The sequence below is a fragment of the Dermacentor albipictus genome, chromosome 7 (genome assembly GCF_038994185.2).
Source record: "Dermacentor albipictus isolate Rhodes 1998 colony chromosome 7, USDA_Dalb.pri_finalv2, whole genome shotgun sequence".
Taxonomy (NCBI): Eukaryota; Metazoa; Arthropoda; class Arachnida; order Ixodida; family Ixodidae; genus Dermacentor; species Dermacentor albipictus.
The window spans coordinates 83,400,435-83,420,669 of NC_091827.1; the positions used below are offsets into that span (position 1 = coordinate 83,400,435).

The following is a 20,235-nucleotide window of genomic DNA, read 5'->3' on the forward strand; positions in this document are numbered from 1 at the left end:
GTGTTTTGTATTTCGCAGGCATCATCATTAAGCTGGTATACACTAATAGAAAGACACTACACTATATATACAGACAGAAACTGTTCATTCGGACGCTTTGCAAACCGCTCTGCAATTTTCTAATTAGAATTTTTTTCCTAGCTTCGCTACTTCAGAAGTTGGTTTAGTAATCTTGACGAAAAATCTAGTAAAGCAAAGTACAAAAACTAGCGTGACACGCTGCAAACAAAAGTGAGCAACTTGCACTTGGTCGCGTCGTCTTAGAGTGCATCGGCATATTTGTTAATTCTCGCTAAATTTAGCTGAAACACATTGCATACAGTGACTTATGCTTAGATACGAAGATTTATTGGATACTTTTAAATATCTTGTTGCGAGGTTTTGTGGATACATGCAGTGAACTTTGTTTCCAGAGACACTTTTTATGCGAAGCATATTACGAGGGCTCAACCCAGCTCCTCAGGCGCGGCGGTGTCGCCTTGAATACCACGTGACACCGTGACGTCATGACAGAGGAGAAGTGGCTTTGGCTCAACTCTTGCAAGATGGGCTGGGCATAGAGTTTCCTACAAAATTACTAGAGGGAACTCTGGCGCTAGTGTCTACGTGAGCTACAATGGGAGCGGTTGTCCTAGCATGGGAATTACGGGAAGTACATGGATTTGCCTAAACTTCGTTTTTTTGGCTTCAAACGGCTTTGCGACTTTGTAAACTTGTCATTTTCAACAGTTTATTGCGCAATAAATAATTAAATAAACATCATTAAAATTGCCCGCCGGCAGGATTCGAACACAGGGACACTAGTACAGAAGCCTGATATTGAAACCATTAGGCCACGGGTGCATGTATCGACAAGCGAATGGAACGCACTTATGAACTTATCGCGGGCATGCCAGAGCTTTGAGACGCTTGGCGCGTTTCGATTTGGGCACATAGACAAGCTCAATCGTTGCAATTAATAGCGATTGTACGCGTTCCCGGCGTCTTCTGCACTTCGAAGAATATAGATTGCGCTGAAATATACGACAATAAGATTTATATAGCGTAATATACAAAGCCATAAGAACGTTTGAATCCATAAGCACGGAGATCAGACAAATCCATGTACTTCCCATCATTCCCATGGTAGGACAACGACTGCAGCGCCAGAGTTCCCTCTAGTAATTTTGTAGGAAACTCTATGGGAATCGAACCAGGGTCTCCGGAGTGTGAGACGGAGACGCTACCACTGAGCCACGAGTACGATGCTTCAAAGCGGTACAAAAGCGCCTCTAGTGAATGCGGTGTTGCCTTAGAAACGAGCTGTTTCTAAGGCTCAGGCGTGCGTCGCTTGCTCAGGCGCACATTTCGTTGCCGCGCCGAACGCTGCGTTGCTCGACGCACACCGCGTCCAATGCGGGGCGTCCAAGGCGAAGCAGAGTAACGCATGAGTTGTTTCTTCGTCTAGCCGAACCAAATATAGCCAAGCAATAGCAGTTCACCAAGCTAAACAGTGGTTCAACAACTAAAATAAAGGCTAGTATGCTTCGCATCCTGGGCTTAACCTTACCTAAGCCACAGCCATTTTTTTTTGCTTTTTATCAAGTTTTATCTTAGCATTTATGTATTCTATTGTACTTCGCATTTCTAATGTATATTTTGCAGAATTGCTGCTTTTTGTATGCGATCTCTTTTGCGACTACAATTTCGCTGCAATTACAATACACGACCGCTGACAGCTGCTCCTGCGCAGTACATTGAAACGAAGGACAGTGTCACTGAGATTTTTCCCTGGCCGTTGCATATGTACAAAAATGTAAACAAGGTTCTTGAATAACAAAGTTTCATTAAGATATTTGTCCTCTACTTGTTCATTTTACGGCCTTTACATTTATCATTTAAGCGGTATGCACTGCTTTGCTGGTTTCGCGCTGATATAGTTTTAAAGTTTATACGATATTTTCTTTCTTATTAAGCAAACAAAAACATGGAAGCATGGATATCCGTTATTTCTGGCACAATTTTTGGAACATAAGATTATATTATTTTATTAAAAAATACACATCTCACTTGTCTTGACAGTGCGTATCGTTCAAGAATTCGTTTGCGGCATCTTTGGCAATGACAATGAAGTAATTATTCATGTACTTGATCCCTCGGCAAATTCTGTGAGGAGGCCAAGCTCCAACGTGTGCATCCCCCGAACGAAATTTCTGGCTACGCCGCTGGTCGTTACATATATTAAAAACAAAATTGGGCCAAGTATGTATCACTGTGGTACGCCATAGCTTGTTATCATTGATTTAGGAAGAGCATAATTATTTCTTACTATTTGTGTTTTATCTTTTAGGTATTTTTGTATCAATGTTAGAGCATGACCTGTTATTCGGACAGATTTAAGTTTAAAAGACAAAATGCAGTGGTTAATTGCATCGAATGCCTTAATTAGATCAACTAACACTGATACAGCATACATGGCCTTGTCAATTGCCATTTTTAATTTCTCACTAATGGTGATGAGAGCAAGTTCAGTTGAATAGCCCTTACGTCAGCCCAATTGCAATAGTGATAGTATACTAAATTTAGACAGGTAAATAGTTCCGCGCTTCTCTACCAACCATTCAATGACGTTGCTGAAAAATGGTCGAATGCATATGGGTCTATAAGTAGAATTCAACACATGGTCACCCTTTTTGAATACTGGAGTTATTCTGCCTTGTTTTGATCAAGCCAACAGTGTTGCTATCTGAAGAAACAGATACGATTCCTCGGTTTTTCGCTGTAACTATTGCGGTGTATGTTTTTGATCATGCCTCGGACGTGTGTACAGTTCATCGACATGCAGCTCTCAATGTTCTTTTTTGTTTGTTTCGTTTGTTTCCGCTCGTTCCGCATATGTTTATCGATGCGTGCGAAAATAAAATCTTTAGTTGAAAGTATCGCTGTCTCTGTGCAGCTGTTTCTCTCTAGGTGTCGTTCATTCTCGCTTACACACTCTATCATGTACCGTTAAGTTTAAAGCTCTAGCACAGCAACAAAAATGATATTCTAATTCGTAAACATCACCTAAGACATCTACATTGAATAACATTGATGTATCCCAGACCAATATGCGATATACCACTGATTTTTGAGTACAACTAAACGGCGACGTCTGTTCTTAGTGGAACTTTGCGGATATGGAAGCGTCGTGCTTCCACATGTTTGAAGGTTACCGATTTTTGACAATTTCTTTTAAAATGAAGATGCCTTATATGAAAATTCTGCGTCTAGTTGCCTGTAAAATGCAACTTCCTCCCTTGAATGCAAGAAAGTTCACTCAAGTCGATTCAGCGGTTACTTTTGCGACAGAATTTCAGCGTTTTGCATGCGTTTGATGATATCATCGGTGTTTCGCTCTTCGTACAGCGTCTTCTTAACAACCAACTGCTCCGGTCATTTGACTGAACAGTGGTCACAAGACTACCGGGGCATAGTTACTTTATGACGGAATATGTTCACCGGTAAGCGTCACTAAAGCTACGCGGAGATGCACTCCAGCGTTACGTTCCATTCGCGGCCACAGCTCGGCCAGTCCCGTTGTCGACACGACTTGCAGACAGCGTAAGTAGAGGCAGCTGCTTGGTTAACTCTTTGGTGCATCCCGTCGGACGCGCCTTCTGTAGGCCTTCTCTCACAGGAACAATGAAGCCATCCATGAGACTTTGTCCAAGCTTGAACTGAAAAGTTGAACAGAAAGGAACATTACTGCAGAACTCATCTCCCGATGCACTGCAGCACAAGACTGACCGACGCTTGTTATAAGGTCATTGTCAATTGCAGCCCAGTATTTGTTAGACACAACTGACGGGTGAGAGCTTGGTCTACGGTTTATGAACATTATTACCACCTGCAGTGCTCGTATCTTGTACCTATCATTGACGTGCCGCTAAGCATAGTGACAACTCCGTCACCAGCGGCACCACTTCTCCCTACAACGCAGCAACAATGCCAATGCCAGAGAGCTTTATGCTTACATGTTGACACAATCGATAGTTATCTTCTGATATAATTTATAAACATTTGTAATTTTACGGATGCTTACCTTCAAATAGCGCAATCTTCAACAGCGCTTTTAAATGGGTGTAAGTATTTTTATTCCTTCTTTAATGCCTTAGCTTTAGGGGTTGACGATATTGTCACAGACAAATCCACAAAAAGCCTTCGGGCGACGCTATAGATCTTTTATATGCTGTCCTGGCACCTTCGTCGTTGTCTTCTAGGAGCCACCCAACATGCCTAGCATGTGGCACTGCGAGGCTGTCAGTTGTGTCAAGGTCGTGGCATTACCCCCCCCTCCCCCCCTCCCTAGCAGCATCGTCTCGATGCGCAGAATTGATGCACTGGAGATTGCCACTGTGATACTCTTAAGGAAGACGTAGATAGTGAGAGAGGTGCAGAGCTTTGCGGTCAGCGGGAGTGGTATAGCTTCAATCTTGAGACGAGAATGACATCGGACAAATGTGGGCATCGGGGACGTCGAGTGGTGCCTTCTAATTCAGGAATCACCTCGTTTGTGACGTCGCCGAGTCGTTTAACGGTCCTATAAGGTCCAAAGTATCGGCGCAAAAGTTTCTCCGACCGACCACGCTGAGGGATCGGTGTCCACACCCATACTTTGTCACCGAGTTGATAAGTAAAGACTTGAAAAATTATAGACTGATCAGCTTACTGTCCATTGCCTACAAACTATTTACTAAGGTAATCGCAAATAGAATCAGGAACACCTTAGACGTTTGTCAAGGAAAGGACGAGGCAGAATTCCGTAAAGGCTACTCAACAATAGATCATATTCACACTATCAATCAGGTGATAGAGAAATGTGCGGAATATAACCAACCCTTATATATAGCTTTCATTGATTACGAGAAAGCGTTTGATTCTGTCGAAACCTCAGCAGTCATGGAGGCATTACGGAATCAGGGTGTAGATGAGCCGTATATAAAAATACTGAAAGATATCTATAGCGCCTCCACAGCCACCGTAGTCCTCCATAAAGCAAGCAACAAAATCCCAATAAAGAAAGGCGTCAGGCAGGGAGATACGATCTCTCCAATGCAATTCACAGCGTGTTTACAGGAGATATTCAGAGACCTGGATTGGGAAGAACTGGGGATAAAAGTTAATGGAGAATACCTTAGTAACTTGAGATTCGCTGATGATATCGCCTTGCTTAGTAACTCAGGGGACCAATTGCAATGCATGCTCACTGACCTGGAGAGGCAAAGCAGAAGAGTGGGTCTAAAAATAATCTGCAGAACACTAAAGTAATGTTTAACAGTCTCGGAAGAGAGCAGCAATTTACAATAGCCAGCGAGGCACTGGAAGTCGTAAGGGAATACATCTACTTAGGGCAGGTAGTGACGGCGGATCCGGATCATGAGACGGAAATAATAAGATGAATAAGAATGGGCTGGGGTGCGTTTGGCAGGCATTCTCAGATCATGAACAGCAGGTTGCCATTACCCCTCAAGAGAAAAGTATAAAATAGCTGTGTCTTACCAGTACTCACCTACGGGGCAGAAACTTGGAGGCTTACGAAAAGGGTTCTACTCAAATTGAGGACGACGCAACGAGCTATGGAAAGAAGAATGATAGGTGTATTGTTAAGGGATAAGAAAAGAGCAGATTGGGTGAGGCAACAAAAGCGAGTTAATGACATCTTAGTTGAAATCAAGAAAAAGAAATGGGCATGGGCAGGACATGTAATGAGGAGGGAAGATAAGCGATGGTCATTAAGGGTTACGGACTGGATCCCAAGGGAAGGGAAGCGTAGCAGGGGGCGGCAGAAAGTTAGGTGGGCGGATGAGATTAAGAAGTTTGCAGGGACGGCATGGCCACAATTAGTACATGACCGGGGTTGTTGGAGAAGCATGGGAGAGGCCTTTGCCCTGCAGTGGGCGTAACCAGGCTGATGCTGCTGCTGCTGCTGCTGCTGATGATGATGATGATAAGTGATGTCGCGGTGACGAAGACTATCGGTCGGCGTCGTTTTGTTGTTGGCACCGGATACGCATTCGTGCGAGCTGGCACGCCTCTTCTGCGCATCGAGCGAATACGGCAGCAATAGTGACAACATTAGAACAGTGGGTGGTTAAAAGCATTGTGTTCAACGTTGTGACAGCTTCCCGGCCATGCACCAAGCGAAAAGGGATGAAGCCGGTAGTTTCTTCAACGGCCGTATTATATGCGAACGTAACATATGGGAGAACATCGTCCCAGTTTTAGTGGTCGACGTTAACATACATGGAAATTATATCAGCGATCGTTTTGTTTAGCCTTTCTGTGAGCCCATTAGTCTGGGGATGGTAAGCAGTGGCTTTGCGGTGAACTGTACCACTGAGAAGCATGATATCTTCTGTGAGCTCCACTGTAAATGCTGTGCCCCGGTTGGTTATAACCACTGTTGGAGCGCCGTGGCTGAGTGCGATACAATGTACAAAGAAGGTCGCAATATCATTAGCTGCACCTCGTGGGAGAGCTCGGGCTTCAATGTAACGTGCAAGGTAGTCTGTGGCAACAGCAATCCAACGGTTACCAGCCCTCGACGTGGGGAATGGTCCAAACAAATCTATACCAACCTCCTGAAAAGAAATCTGCGGAGGATCCACGGAATGGAGAAGTCCAGCGGGACGCACGGGTGGTGTTTTGCGTCTATGGAAGTCGCGGCATGTCTTCACGTATTGTTTTACGTCACGGTGAAGGTTAGGCCAAAAGTATTTTTGGCGTATGCGTGAAAACGTCCGTGCGAATTCCAAGTGGCCCGAAGATGACTCGTCGTTAGAGGCCCGCCGCACCCGCCGTGGTTGCTCAGTGGCTATGGTGTTAGGCTCCTGAGCACGAGGTCGCGGGATCGAATCCCGGCCACGGCGGCTGCATTTCGATGGGGACGAAATGCGAAAACACCCGTGTACTTAGATTTAGGTGCACGTTAAAGAACCCCAGGTGGTCGAAATTTCCGAAGTCCCCCACTACGGCGCGCCTCATAATCAGAAAGTGGTTTTGGCACGTAAAACCCCATATATTATTATTATTAGGCCCGCCGGATGTCGTCACCTAGTGTAGACGGCACTACAAGGAGGCAGGTGGTTGCGGCCGAGTGAAAACCCAATTTGTAGAGAACGCCATCGCGGAGAAAAAAACGAAGATAACTTGTGGACGAGCATACGAGGCGGCTCTGGTAGACGGTTCTCAAGGTAGTCGATGAGAGGCCGGAGTCCTGAACCATCGCGCTGTTGCTTACTGATGTCTGAAAATGCGATAATTGAAAGAAATGCGTCCCCTTCATCAACGTCGAATGGCGACGGTTGAAGTGGAGCATGTGACAGGTTGTGGGCGTCGGTGTGTTTACGTCCGGACTTGAACACTTTCGTCATATAGTATTCTTGCAAGCGAAGACTTCAGCATGCAAGACGGCCAGATGGATACTTCAGATTAGCGAACCATCATAATGAATGGTGGTCCGTCACAACTCGAAGCGATTGGCCGTGCAAATATGGTCGGAACTTAGCAACTGCACACAAAATGGCCAAGCATTCCTTCTCCGTAGTGGAATAGTTCCTTTCAGCTGGAGATAAAGTGCGGCTTGCGTACGCCATGACGCGCTCAGCTCCGTCTCGCCACTGTAAGAGGACGGCACCAAAGCCAACGTTGCTGGCATCCGTGAGCAACTCGGCGTCGCTGTCTTTGTAAAATTGTCCTAGAACTGGAGGTGTGTGCAGGCGTTTCTGGAATTCACAGAATGCCTCTTGTTGGTCCTGCTTCCAGGCAAACGCAACATTATCCTTTGTTAACCGTCGCAAAGGTTCCGCTATCCGTGAAATGTTAGCCATGAAGCGCCGACAATACGTGCAAAGCCCTAGAAAACGACGTAGTTCGTGTTTGTTCGAAGGTGTTGGAAACCAAGCAACAGCAATGGTTTTGTCGAGGTCTGGTCGAATGCCTTCGTAGCTGACGACATGGCCTGAAAATGTGAGTTCGTCATAACCGAAATGGCATTTTTAAGGCTTTAAAGACAAGCCAGCAGTACGAATTGCGTCAAGAACTGCTTGTAAGCTCTGAAAGTGCTGCTCAAAAGTTTCTGAAAGCACAACAATATCATCTAAATAGACAAGGAATGACTGCCACTTGAGAACTGATGGAACCGTGTCCATCATGCGCTGAAAAGTGGCAGGCGCAGCGCACAATCCGAAAGGAAGGACCTTGAATTCATAGAACCGTCAGGCGTAATAAATGCGGTTTTCTGATGGTCACGGTCATCAACCTCTACTGGACAGCCACTGCGAAGGTCCATCGATGAGAAGTATCTAGTATTTCGCAGGTGGTCCAAAGAGTCATCGATGCCGGGAAGGGGATAGACGTCCTTCTTCGTAACGTTGTTTAGCTTGCGATAGTCAGCGCAAAAACACACTGTGCCGTCTTTCCTTTTCACCAGAACCACAGGTGACGCCCATGGACTGGTGGAGGGCTGCATGATGTCGTCGGTAAGCATTTGTTGGACTTCTTTCGGATGGCGTCTTGCTCTTTCGAGAAGCATGGTAGGCACGTGGGCGCACGGGTCTTTTATTGGGATTTGTAATAATTCTGTGTGTCGCAATAGGCGTTTGGTTTACCTTCGATGTTGAAGCGAAACAGTCCGCAAAAGACTGTAAAACACTTCGAATGCTAGCTTGTTGTTCAACTGATAATTTAGGATTCACATCAATACTGCTGTTGGCTTTTACGTCAAGGTTAGAATCTCCATCATAGTCTCCTACAGTTAAACAAGCAGGAGAGTCACTCACTGGTTTCAAATAGGCGAAGGCAGTTCGTGGGGCGAAGTGCTGGTCAACACGACTGAAATTGGTAACTAGAATCTGAGCAATCCGTGACGACAGCTGCAAGATGCCGCGGACTACGCAAACCTGTCGAGCCAACAAGACTGACAGATTGCCTACAGCGATTCCGAGATGGGGAGAATCATCGTCTGTTTCTACGGTGATCAACGCAGTACTGCAGGGTGGTTAAGTAGCGGAGTCACCCGAAACGCGTAACACCGTGGACTGTGGGTGGTAGTCGCCCACATGAGTTGCGTGTTCGCTGGAAAAGTTACAAGCAACTAGCGAAGGTTTATGATTGCGCCATACTCCCGAAGAAACTCCATGCCGAGTATGACCTGCCTAGAACACTATGCCAGTGTAATAAATGAATCGACAAACGTGGCCTCACGAAATTGCACCCGCGCAGTGCATTTGTCGATCGGCGTGACAGCATGACCGCCGGCTGTACGGAGCTTAGGTCCTGGCCACGGTGTGGCCGCTTTGCGAAGTGCAGGAAAACTGGCTACGCTTTGCGTAGCCAGTTTTCCGCTCATAACAGAATCGACAAGAGCGGTTACCGGGTGGTTATCTACAGAATCGAGTATGTCGGCAGAAGCAGGTTCACGGTTTTCGAAGGAAAGTGCCGAAGGTACGCAGTCGTCACTGGCGTCGTCGTTATCGTCGCCGATATCGTCGTCTGGGTGTGGCAGCGGAGGATCTTTCGAAGTACGCTAGACAGCGGCCCCACCCCCGGAGGTTGCTGTTCTTAGTTTCCCCGACTTGGGCTCGTGGGCCTGTTGCCCACGGAAGCGGAGAACGTAGTGTAGCGGCTGGGTGACGCCGATCGTCGAGGACGTGGGGATCGGGACTGGCGCCTCTGCACAGACGGAGATCGGGTCATTAGCAGGGACTGATCAACCGGAGGGAACTGCGCGTACAGCGACGAAGGTTGACTGACCAGATATTGCTGTATTTCTCTCGGGCGCTCTCCCTCACGTGGGCGACGAGCACCGGCGTGATAGCCCTGGAGTCCTATTCTTCGCTAGTAGCAGGCACGGTACAAGTGGCCCGCTTCGACACAGTGGAAGCGGAGTGGCTGATAGCCAGGTGTGCAGCACACATTTGACTTTCGCATTTTGATTCGGGGCCCCGTGGACCCGTACACATTTGTATGTGAAGCCTGGCCCTGGAATGGCACAGCAGTTCTTCAGAAGAAGGCGGGTTACGATAGTTCACGAGTTCCGCAGGCAGCCTCACGGCTTGCGCATAAGTAAGTACGGGGGTGGCTTCAGGTCTGGTTTGCACAAATGGCTGTGCCACTTCGCAGACTTCCTCATGGACGATACCTGTAAGAGATTTTACGGTCGGTTGAAATCGCACTCCCTGTAGTCGATTGACCTCCTCACGCACGACACTACGCACAAGCTCTCGAACGAGAGAGGAGATGCAGGTCCTAGGCTGATTTGGCGATTGTAGACCAAGGAGCGCTGCTGAAGGGCTCGCTTCATTGTTGTCGCCTCACTGACGAACTCAGCTACTGTAGCTGCAGGCATTCGCATCAGCCCAGCAAACAGTTGCTCTTTCACTGCACGCATCAGCAGGCGGGCCTTCTTCGCTTCTGTCATGCCAGGGTCAGCACGCTTGAAAAGCCGCGACATGTCCTCTACGAACATGGCTACGCTTTGGTTCGGCTTTTGAACCCTACTCTAAAGGGCTTGCTGTGCTCGCTCTTTTCTTGCGGCGCTGCTGTACGCATCACGTATCTGCCGTTGAAACTCTTTCCAGGTGGTGATGGATGGCTCGTGGCTAGCGAACCATGCCTGGCATGTGGCACCGAGCAGCTGTCAGTTCTGTCAAGGTCGTGGCAATATACATGTTGGATATGTGTTAAGGTTACTCGGTTTGCACACGTTATTCGCAATCCGAGAGATTCGCCGGCGCTCCGACTAAAATACAGAGTGACTGACTCAAAGAAACAAATCTTGACTTGAGCTGCAGTTAAGGCTTTTAAATGCACATACGTCACCTTGAGGCTTATGGGAAGAGGTCTTTAGTTTTTGCCATTTAAAATAATGTTTTGTTTTGCAGGAGGCGTGACACAAGCCCATCGTAATTTTTTTCAGACTTTCTTGTGCTTTGTCCCGAAGAGTCTGTTCTGTTTTGCCGCTGCGTCAGCCAATATTCTCACTCTTTGCACGACTGCGAAGTCAACGAAAACTTGCATTTCCTAGGAACTAAAGTAAGCTTCAATTTTCTTTCGTGAAAATAGGCACGGTACCCAAAAGAACAAAAGAAGAGCGGGATAATTGATTCGTGCAGTAAATGTTTCTCTTGTACAACTAGATTCTGTTTATAATGTTTGGTAGGAATGTTGCGATTAAGCGCGCATTCGATTTTATCTCATGAATGCATGGTAACACTTTAACTGCTTGAAATATGTGTCCCGTTAGTCGCTTTTTAGTTGCATTTCCACTTGTTTTGGTTGCTTTGTCGTGCAGCTGATTGGTCAGCTTACTTTGAAGATTGAGTTGAGAAATGGTCTTCGTATGTAGCTCGGTGTGATGTTATTTCGCTGGCTTTCACGTGGCCATTGACTACGTGCCGCTGAGCCTGCAGTTGAAAGCACCTGATTATGCAGTGGGCGCGGAATCTCTTGCCAGGAACCCGACTCAAGGCCGGCTCTTTGGGCAAGGTACTGAGAGATAATAGAAATTATGCACAGATTGTAATGATATTACGAGAACAGATCTAGAGGCATATAAATATATAGCTATTTCTTAACATCTTGATAATGATAATGGACAGCACAAGTGGTGCATACGCTGTTCTTCCGTCTTTTGGCATCCACGACAAGACGCTGCTCCCGTAGTGCTGCTTTCATTGTTCTATCCATAGATATTCAGTTCAGGCCCCGTTCGCCTGCCGTATCCAACATAGCAGTTTCTCTGCAATGGAATACAGGCAAAATGGAAGCAGGCAGAGTGATTTTTTCCTTATGTCGAAGACGTACTGTTGTTTCCAAGTGAAAATAAACACGACCTACATTGAAAATCCGCGAGGGTACATGTGAAAGTGAGGAAATTCATATTATTCCTTCTGTCAGAACGCGTCCCAGTTTCACCCGACAGGCGAAGCATCGATGGGGATGGCAGATTAGTATACAGTGTTGCGGCCAGGGTCAAGTTCAGTCTATGGAATCCACCAAGCCCATCGATTACGACGTCAAGTTGTAGAAAATGAAAGAAAAACGGTTTGTTTAGCTTAGTTGCATGGCTCCAGTACGGACGCCCACTCAACGCAGGAGCAAGGTAAAGGTCTCAATTCACATCAGGATCCTCTGCCCTCACTCTCGAAAAGTCTCTGCTTTTAATCTCGTCGTCTTCGTTTGATTGTACGAAGACCTTTGATTGTAGGAGGCCTTTGACTGTATTAACCACGAGCTTCTGTTACATAAGATGTATCGCTATCGTATACGTGCATGGCATCGCTGTAGACTTAATTAGGTCATATCCGTGTCATAAATGCCAATTTCTGCAAATTAATAACATTTCATCCCAAAGTAAACCAGCCTATATTGACGTTCCGCAGGGTAGAATTTTGGGCCCTCTTCTCTTTAATATCTTTATTAATGATATTGTTAATGTAGATTTCCACACCAAGTTTATTTCGTATGCTAATGATCAAACCGCATTGTTTTCTTCAAGTAATGCTGTAACACTGCTTACAGTTGCGAATTGTGTGCTTAAAAAATTATAAATTTTGTCTGTGGAAAATGGATTGAAAATGAACAAAGGAAAAACTACAGCAATTTTGTTTCATGCCAAGAATAAGAATGCTCTCCAGAAGGATGTCTATAAATATGGCTTTTCAAAAATCATGCTCGTGAATTCCATTAAAACCTTAAGTATTATCTTTGATCATGGCATGTCTTGGAACTGTCATACAAATTTTTTAACAAACAAGCTTTCTCAAGTTTCAGCTCTTCTTTTCACTATCAAACAGATTCCACAGAAGGTAAAACTTCTGCTCTATAACTTTTTGTTTTGCTGCCACCTAAATTACGGCTGCCTGGTCTGGGGCACAACATCTGCCACTATTATTAATCGTATTTTTCGTCTTCAAAAGATAGCTATTCGTGCTGTGTTCAAAGTACCATTTGACTTTCCAACTAATTCATTATTTAAAGACCTAAAGATACTTAAAGCTCCTGATGTCTTCAATTTTCGCTTAGCATTAACATACTGTAAGAAGCGCTAGAAATACATTAACCACGCCAGGTCTATAGCCAACTTGACACAAAATAGAAGCTATTATGCACCAAGATTTCCGGAATATTGGTTTGTGCCATACCCACCTACCAACTATACGAAACAAAAGCTTTCATACACTTTACCGCAATTATTAAATAAGTCAATGAACGATGGGTATTCATGTTTTTTTCTTGCTTTAAAAACAAGTTAATAAATTATTTTTTGCCAATTAGCCTTTATTATCTATATACGTAGGCTTTCTTATTATTGAGTTATGTATTTTTTCTATTGCTATCTGCTGTATGAACATGTATGAGAACGTTTATTGTTTTTGTTTTGATTTGTTCTTTCTCTCTTACGCTCCGTTTTTGCCGTGTGTTGGTTTATGCTGCTGCTTTCACGAGAAGGTTTAAGGACTAGTCAAGTTGGTCTTTTCCAACTTTTTTTCCTTATATCCTCCATAAACTTGTATATTTTATGGAAATGAATTCATTCATTCATTCACTCCCTAGGCGAGTCGACTAGGGAATCTGAAGCATGTCCAGCAGCAATTCGCCAACATCGACTCAGTTGCGACACTACGCCTGGGCTCACCATAACCCGCAGTAACTCCTCGTTAAAGAAACTGGTTGACAATCTGTGGAAAGAAATCATCCGGCGACACCTGGTACGTTCGTCGTCACGCCTTCCCCATGTTCATCCTTTTCTCTAGTTTCCATGTAATCGCGGGGTGAGCGCTTTTAGTCGTCCACGCCGCGTTGACGTCTGGATAGAAAGTGTGGTGGTTTGACACGTGGAAAACGTTCAGTAAACACCCTTATGTGATGTGTGGTGCGCGACATTGTGCGGGGAGCGCGACGGTCAGGAGCAGACGACGCTGAGTGCACGCGCGCCGAGGTGGAAGAAGGAAGACAACGACGCCGAAAAGCGTCCGGCACGAGAACGCGCGGCGCATGACAGCCAACAAAAAGAAAAGCCTCACCAATCAAGAAAGACCACGGAGCGTCGGCCAGCCAATCCGAAAATGCCAAATCGGCCAGACCAAAAGAAAAAGCGTGGTGCGCTGGCAGAACGGGGCGACACGCAAGAGCACACCCAAGAGGACACGCAGGGAGACGCCGGGGAGACGCCAGGAGAGTCCCAGGAAGCGACGGCAGGAGGAGGTCAACCACCGGAGCGGGCGTTGAAGACGGGCCGTCGGGTTCCGGACCCGAGCCCACCAGGACTTCACCCGACCGGGGCCTCCTGCCAACCTGTTCCTGTGCGTCGCCCGTCTACCCGAGCGTGCCGTCAGCTCCTCAACGCCGGTGAGCTGCGCCAGTGGGCAGGACGAGAACAGTCGGGCTACGGGCCCGAGTTCTACGCCAGCTGCCCGGCCAGAACACCGCCCCGTCTGTCGCGCCGCCAGCTGCCCGAGGCCGGCGTCCGAGCTTCTGCGCCCGTGGGCGAGACGGGAACAGTCGGGCTACGGGCCCAAGTTCTACGCCAGCTGCCCGGCCAGAACGCCGACGACGTCTGCTCCTGCCACCCAGCCGCCAGCTTTACCTCGCCTAGCCAGAGCTGGCGCGCTCCCGGCGCCCGGTCGGTCAGCTAACAACTGTTAGATATGGAGCTGTTTCCTGAGGCTACTTCGAGTTCCCCAAACCACTTCTAATCGCAGCACAGCTAATTGAGGAATGCAGAAGCAGGAAAGCACATTCCAGAGGAGCGGACTCTCCCATTGGTCAAACATGACGTGACTTACAGTGCTCGAAGGGCTTATAAGAAGCCTTCCAGAGATGCTGGGACATGCCCTGATTCCCTGATTAACCTCTCTCGAACTTCTTGCCGCGGGCCGCAGCGTCCGAGTTGCTGCCGGCCCGTAATGACTGTACGACTGTTAATTGACGCTCACGTCCCTGTACATAATGTAGAATAAATCCTCCCAAGTTTGGGTTTTCATCCCGAAGTCCGTCCTCCAACCCCTACACAACGCAACCTTTGGTGAGACCGGCGCCACCCCTTTCGCCAGCTTGTCGCCGCGTCGCCGCGTCGAGACTCTGACGCGTCCCCACCCTCGTGGCAAGCCCGGACTCTCGCAATCGTTAACCTCATGCTAGCCCTATGTGTGTTCCTTACCGCAATGTCCGCATGAGTGTTTATTTTATGCATGCTTTCTGCTTCCTTCCATTTACTTTATGCCTCTTTTAGTGTGATTAAAAGTATTTGTGTGTGCGTCCAAACCAACGGCTTTGTCCTCAATTGGGTTCTCGGAGGCACCGCCTAAGAGAACCGACCGAACCATTGAGAACACGAACCTTTGCCCCCATAAGTGGGTCATCACACCTTAGTGGTGCCGAGACGTAACAACCGCTATACGAAGTAAGGACAGTAATATTATATGACCGTATAGACTTGTGAACATTGGCTTACTAACTAAATTACGAAGCATGGTGTCACGCACGCACAAGCAAACGTGAACACATCTCGCTCGATGACAACAAACACTCGCTGTCAAAACGCTGGAGTAAGGAACCGCGGTGGCAGCAGCGACCGAATTCACCTTCGTGATGCCGCTCGCTTCCTTGCGAACTAAACGGCCAGAACAAAGCACACACGAAGCTATCCGCACTTGGCGCACTCAGTCTCCATCGCATATGGCTTTCGAGGTAGGGTCTGTGCGGCCTCGCCATACGTCGCTGCCGTCGGAGTGACGTGCTTGCACGCGATGCAGGAACACGGCCCACTACGTCTCCGCTTTCCTTGCTTGCGCGCTTGAAATTGAGCTACTATCGTCGGGTAATCCTCGGACGCTCTCGCTCGCACATATAGCATACGGCGCGCGGCGAGGGTGTTGTTGCACTTGAGCTCTATACGGAACATTACGACGACACCGATGACGGCGGCGGAAATGCGCCTGTTGCGTCCGAATAATTGATATCGCAAAAAAATTGTTTGGACACGCAACCGGAATGAATTACACATGCCGTATGACATATGTTATATGCGAGACCGGGAATGCAGGCCATCGTGGACGAAGTTCTAACGCATGTCCTCGAATTCGTGTAAGACAACGGCCGCATTTGTTCCATTTGTGACTGGTGATGAATCGGTAGGCGTTGCGGAGAATAATGGCAAATAAGCGGCTTGAGCTCGTGGCGGGCGATGGGGATTACGTTGTCACTGGTGTTTGGTTGACGGTGATGGTACTCACAAGTGGACTTCGCGGTGGTATTGGACTGAACAGCGAATTGATGCATCATGCAGCAGCTTTTAGTTTGTTCGAAGCAAATATATTCTTTCTTAAGAATGTCGGCAGCCGGCAAGATCCAAAACGTCGCCGTTTAGTCTGCAGAGCGAAGCATCGATTGCGATAGCAAATTAGTGGACAGCTAGCCAGACGAAATAAGGATAGTAGTTTTACCAGCCGTGTAAACTTGCAAGAAAAGTATACTAACTAAATTAAGAAGCATGGTGTCACGCGCACGCAAGCAAACATGAACACACCTCGCTCGATGACCGCAGAAACTCACTGTCAAAATGCTGCACTGAGGGAATGCGGCAGCAGCAGCGAGCGAATTGACCTTCGTGCAGCCGCTCGCATCAACACGAAGTCGCGAAAACACAGCGCAGCGCGGACGTTGCACCCGTTGCTGGGGGCTTTGAAGACACAGTGACCAAGACCGCTCGAAGTTGAACGCGCGCCCCTCTTCTCCACCCCCCCCCCCCCCCCGCGAAGCCTAGCGCGCGACGGAAGGCGGCGCGTTTCCTCCCCACTTTCGTCGGTAGCGTGCACGAGCTCGGGCCGCAGTCGTAGGCTCTTCCTCGCACGTTTTCACTCGCACATACAGCATACTGCGCGCGACGACGATTTTATCGACCTAGGACGCTATACCGAACCTCATGGCGATGCCGACGGAGACGCCGACGGCAGCAATGCGCCTGGAGTGTCCATCAATTTGTTATCGCAATAGAAACGACATCCTCCGAACCATAGGTAAAATCAGCTACAAAGTCTGAGTCGATGCAATGTATATGTCACAGTCATGCCGCGCGCTACGACGGGTCGTCCATGAATAGCGGCTAAAGTCGTTTCATGAGCGTTAGCGTACTGCACAAAATTTATCGGGTGCATGAATTTTAATATTAAAGCGAATAGCTTTCTTTGACTCTTTCATGGTAGGTCGGGGGCACGACGGCCGGTCGGAGAGAGAGGGAGAGCAAGAGACGCGCCAAGCAACTCTCGTTTGGCAATAAAGATGTGAAAAGGGGCGAGGGAAAGCTTAAAGTGCAGGGGGGAGGGGCACATGGTCACTCGTTCGTCGCGGGCAGGAGAGGAAAGGGTACGTGATCTTGGGCACGGGAGAGGTGGGTAGGAACCCGAGAGGGGAGCATTCTAGACAAGGACTTGTTGGGTTAAATGGTGTCCCTTGTGTGTAATTGTGTCTTCGCGCTACATTATGTTAGTAAACAGAGAGAGGAGGAAGAGAGGCTGTTGCTTGTGCGTTCGTCGCACGTCTCTTTTGCTACCCGGCGGTGGCCAGCCGATCGCGGACTTTATACGCGGTGGCTGAAAATTCATAGCGTATTCTCGCCCATGGAAAGCCCAGCGCAAGCGCAGGTGAGCATTCCATCAAACGTTGACGGCGTTCACGCCGATACACCAAGGAGAGCAATAAGTGGACGCGCTTGTTGTTCACGGCTGTTACGAAAGAACTACAGGAAGGCACCAAGGTAAAAGGCGCGCCTTTTCAGGCAACCGAGCTTCTGGGATGTGCGGGAAGGAGGTGGGTAGGACAATGTCGATTAGTCGCTCATTCATTCGGGCCATTTGGTTAAATTGAGAATCATTGTCGATGGTTTATGCACAATTTTTTCCGCTTTTCTTTTCTTGCGTGAGCATCAGAAAGATAACCTTAATAGAAGGGAATTATACGTTTGCGCTGCTTTTCATTTTCCTTTTTTGTCGCAATACCGGAGCTGTCATCCTTATCACTCTTTTATATAAAAGCGAGACGCGTACGTTGTATCGGATTACGTAAAATGTCGTATACGTCTCTGGTGATGCAGCTATATGAGCGGGCTATGGTTGAACAATCGGTGCAATGAATGACTTGTTTACGGCAGCCTCACCACCATCAACAACAACAACGACAGCGACAAAAACAAGAATGACGGCGAAGACAACAATCAAGTTTACCTCGACAATCAATTCACGTTTCAGAGTACCCCTGGCGCATGGTGACTCCCATAACCAATAGAGAAAAACCCCAACATGACTGGGCTCATCACTAACGATGCGCTTACCTTCTGCATGGCCTGATGGAGCACGACAAATGCCGGCTCGAGATTATCCAGAATCATCTTGCGCGAGGCGTGCACCACTGCCACAGGGCCGTCAGTGCAAAGGGCGTCACCCTGGCAGTGCTCCCCGCGGAAGTTCCAGCGGCAGGTGAACGTGAATATCCCTTGCGGGTACCGATAGAACAGGATGTTCAGCAAATCCTGGTCAGCCCACGGAATGCGGCCCTCGAACTCCCGCTTGAGCTCCAGTACACGTCTCTCCAGGCCAAAGGCGCGCATGCGCGTAAGGTTCATCATCAGCAAACCAGCATTCAACGCTGCACCATCAAACAGAAAGGAACCGGAGTAGGAGGCACTTCGTCGCAAATATAACTGAAATCACAGGTACATCGTATACGGACAGGCATGGTGCCTCAGGTTTCCCCACTGAAACACATGTGAAACGCTGATATGCTTTTCGGACACAACCACCGGACCGATTAGAATGAAATTTGTTGAATTACGAAGAAAAGTAACATTCTCGTACCCGTAATGAAGATTTCAGACCTCGCATTCTTTTCCAACACTGCCAAAAATCGGTAGGAACGAAAAAACAAGAAAATAAATGCACGAGATATGCAAATTCGTAACACCGCACCAACACAGATGTCGCAGTTCTGTAAAGTGCATCCGTTAGATCACTAAAGTGGGCAAATGTGATTACTGCAATTACCATTTACGTCAATTTGTTACAAGATTTACACGGCTGCTGCAACGTCCGACAAACCTTCCGATAGTAAATTTCAGAACGGTGTATGATAGATACATCAGTGCTGCCCACTTTAGATCTATTACTAGGTGGAGTTTAGAGAACCGCAACATAGTTTTTGTTTGGCGCGGAATTAGAGTTGTAAACTGAATTACATGATTTTGATGAACTTTACCAATCTCAAAGAATTCGTCTAAAACAACTGAGGTCCCGTAAAAAGAAAATACGCTCACTATATTTGCTGGATTTTAGCTGTTCCTTTGGGCAAAATTCATAGAACGTGGTGTCCTTGTTGCTGAGCAACATGATATCTCCATTGATATGCATTTACAGATGACGAGCTAAAGCTTCTTTCTCTAACCAAAGCTCTACGTCGGCGCAAGATCGTCTTTATCTGTTCAGATAGTGCACGTGCAACGCAGAGATGCCTTCAATAGACAATTGCTCAAGCAAATTCAATAAACTTCGCCGCATTCAAAAGAGAATAAAGTTTCAAACTACAAACTGTAGCTAGCAGAATATTGTTCTGCGGCTTCAAATGTTTACGAAAATTGTTGCAAATGCTCAACTCCTAAAAAATAAAATATAAATAAATATGAAGCAAGAAAACTAAGCTGATGCAGAAACCTTACAAATGCATAACTTAATTCCATAAACAGATACCGCAGTTTTGTCAGCAAAATCTGGTAAAACACCTGAAGCGGACAAATGTGGTCAAGCGGACAAATCTAAAAGGCCCCGGAACTGGGCCTTTTAGATTTCCTCCGCAGCTGGAGGGCGCCGGACGGTTGGGGACAGGGAATGTTGACGGGGAGATGGAGACCGATGAATGTTGAAGTGTTGGGGAACAGGAGATGAAGGAGCGAAGTGCGGAAGTGGTGGAGCGTAGCGGGACTGGGAATCAGGAACATTCCCTTGTAGTCTCGCAGTATCAAGAGGATACCAACCTCGCCGGCGGCAGAACCGTACCACGTGACCAGCAAGGGCGCACGCGAAGAATCGGCAGGTTGTCTTGGGTGCGCCACGGATCGTGAACAGGCGGCCTAGATTGCTGCCTGACGACGTCAGCGTACGTGAGCGGAACCGGCGCTGGAGGTGGCTCATTAGCGAGGCGTAGTTCTTCGTTGACTTGTTCATG

The 20,235-nt window shown here is 47.5% G+C and overlaps 1 protein-coding gene across 1 annotated transcript; it reads right to left on the reverse strand.

Moving 5' to 3' along the window:
• Positions 1-1,881: 1,881 nt before the first annotated feature.
• Positions 1,882-18,659, reverse strand: LOC135907493 (glucoside xylosyltransferase 1-like). The gene is made up of 2 exons (XM_065439192.1): positions 18,353-18,659; positions 1,882-3,698 (listed from the first exon to the last, which is right to left on the reverse strand). The coding sequence occupies exons 1-2, from the start codon at positions 18,644-18,646 to the stop codon at positions 3,522-3,524; spliced, it is 471 nt and encodes a 156-aa protein (XP_065295264.1). The 5' UTR covers positions 18,647-18,659; the 3' UTR covers positions 1,882-3,521.
• Positions 18,660-20,235: the final 1,576 nt, after the last annotated feature.

Coding starts and splice junctions, on each gene's coding strand:
- LOC135907493 (XM_065439192.1), bottom strand. CDS start 18,646: ATGATGAACCTTACGCGCATGCGCGCCTTTGGCCTGGAGAGACGTGTA. Junction 3,699..18,352: donor TCCATCAGGCCATGCAGAAG/GTAAGCGCATCG, acceptor TCAACTTTTCAG/TTCAAGCTTGGACAAAGTCT.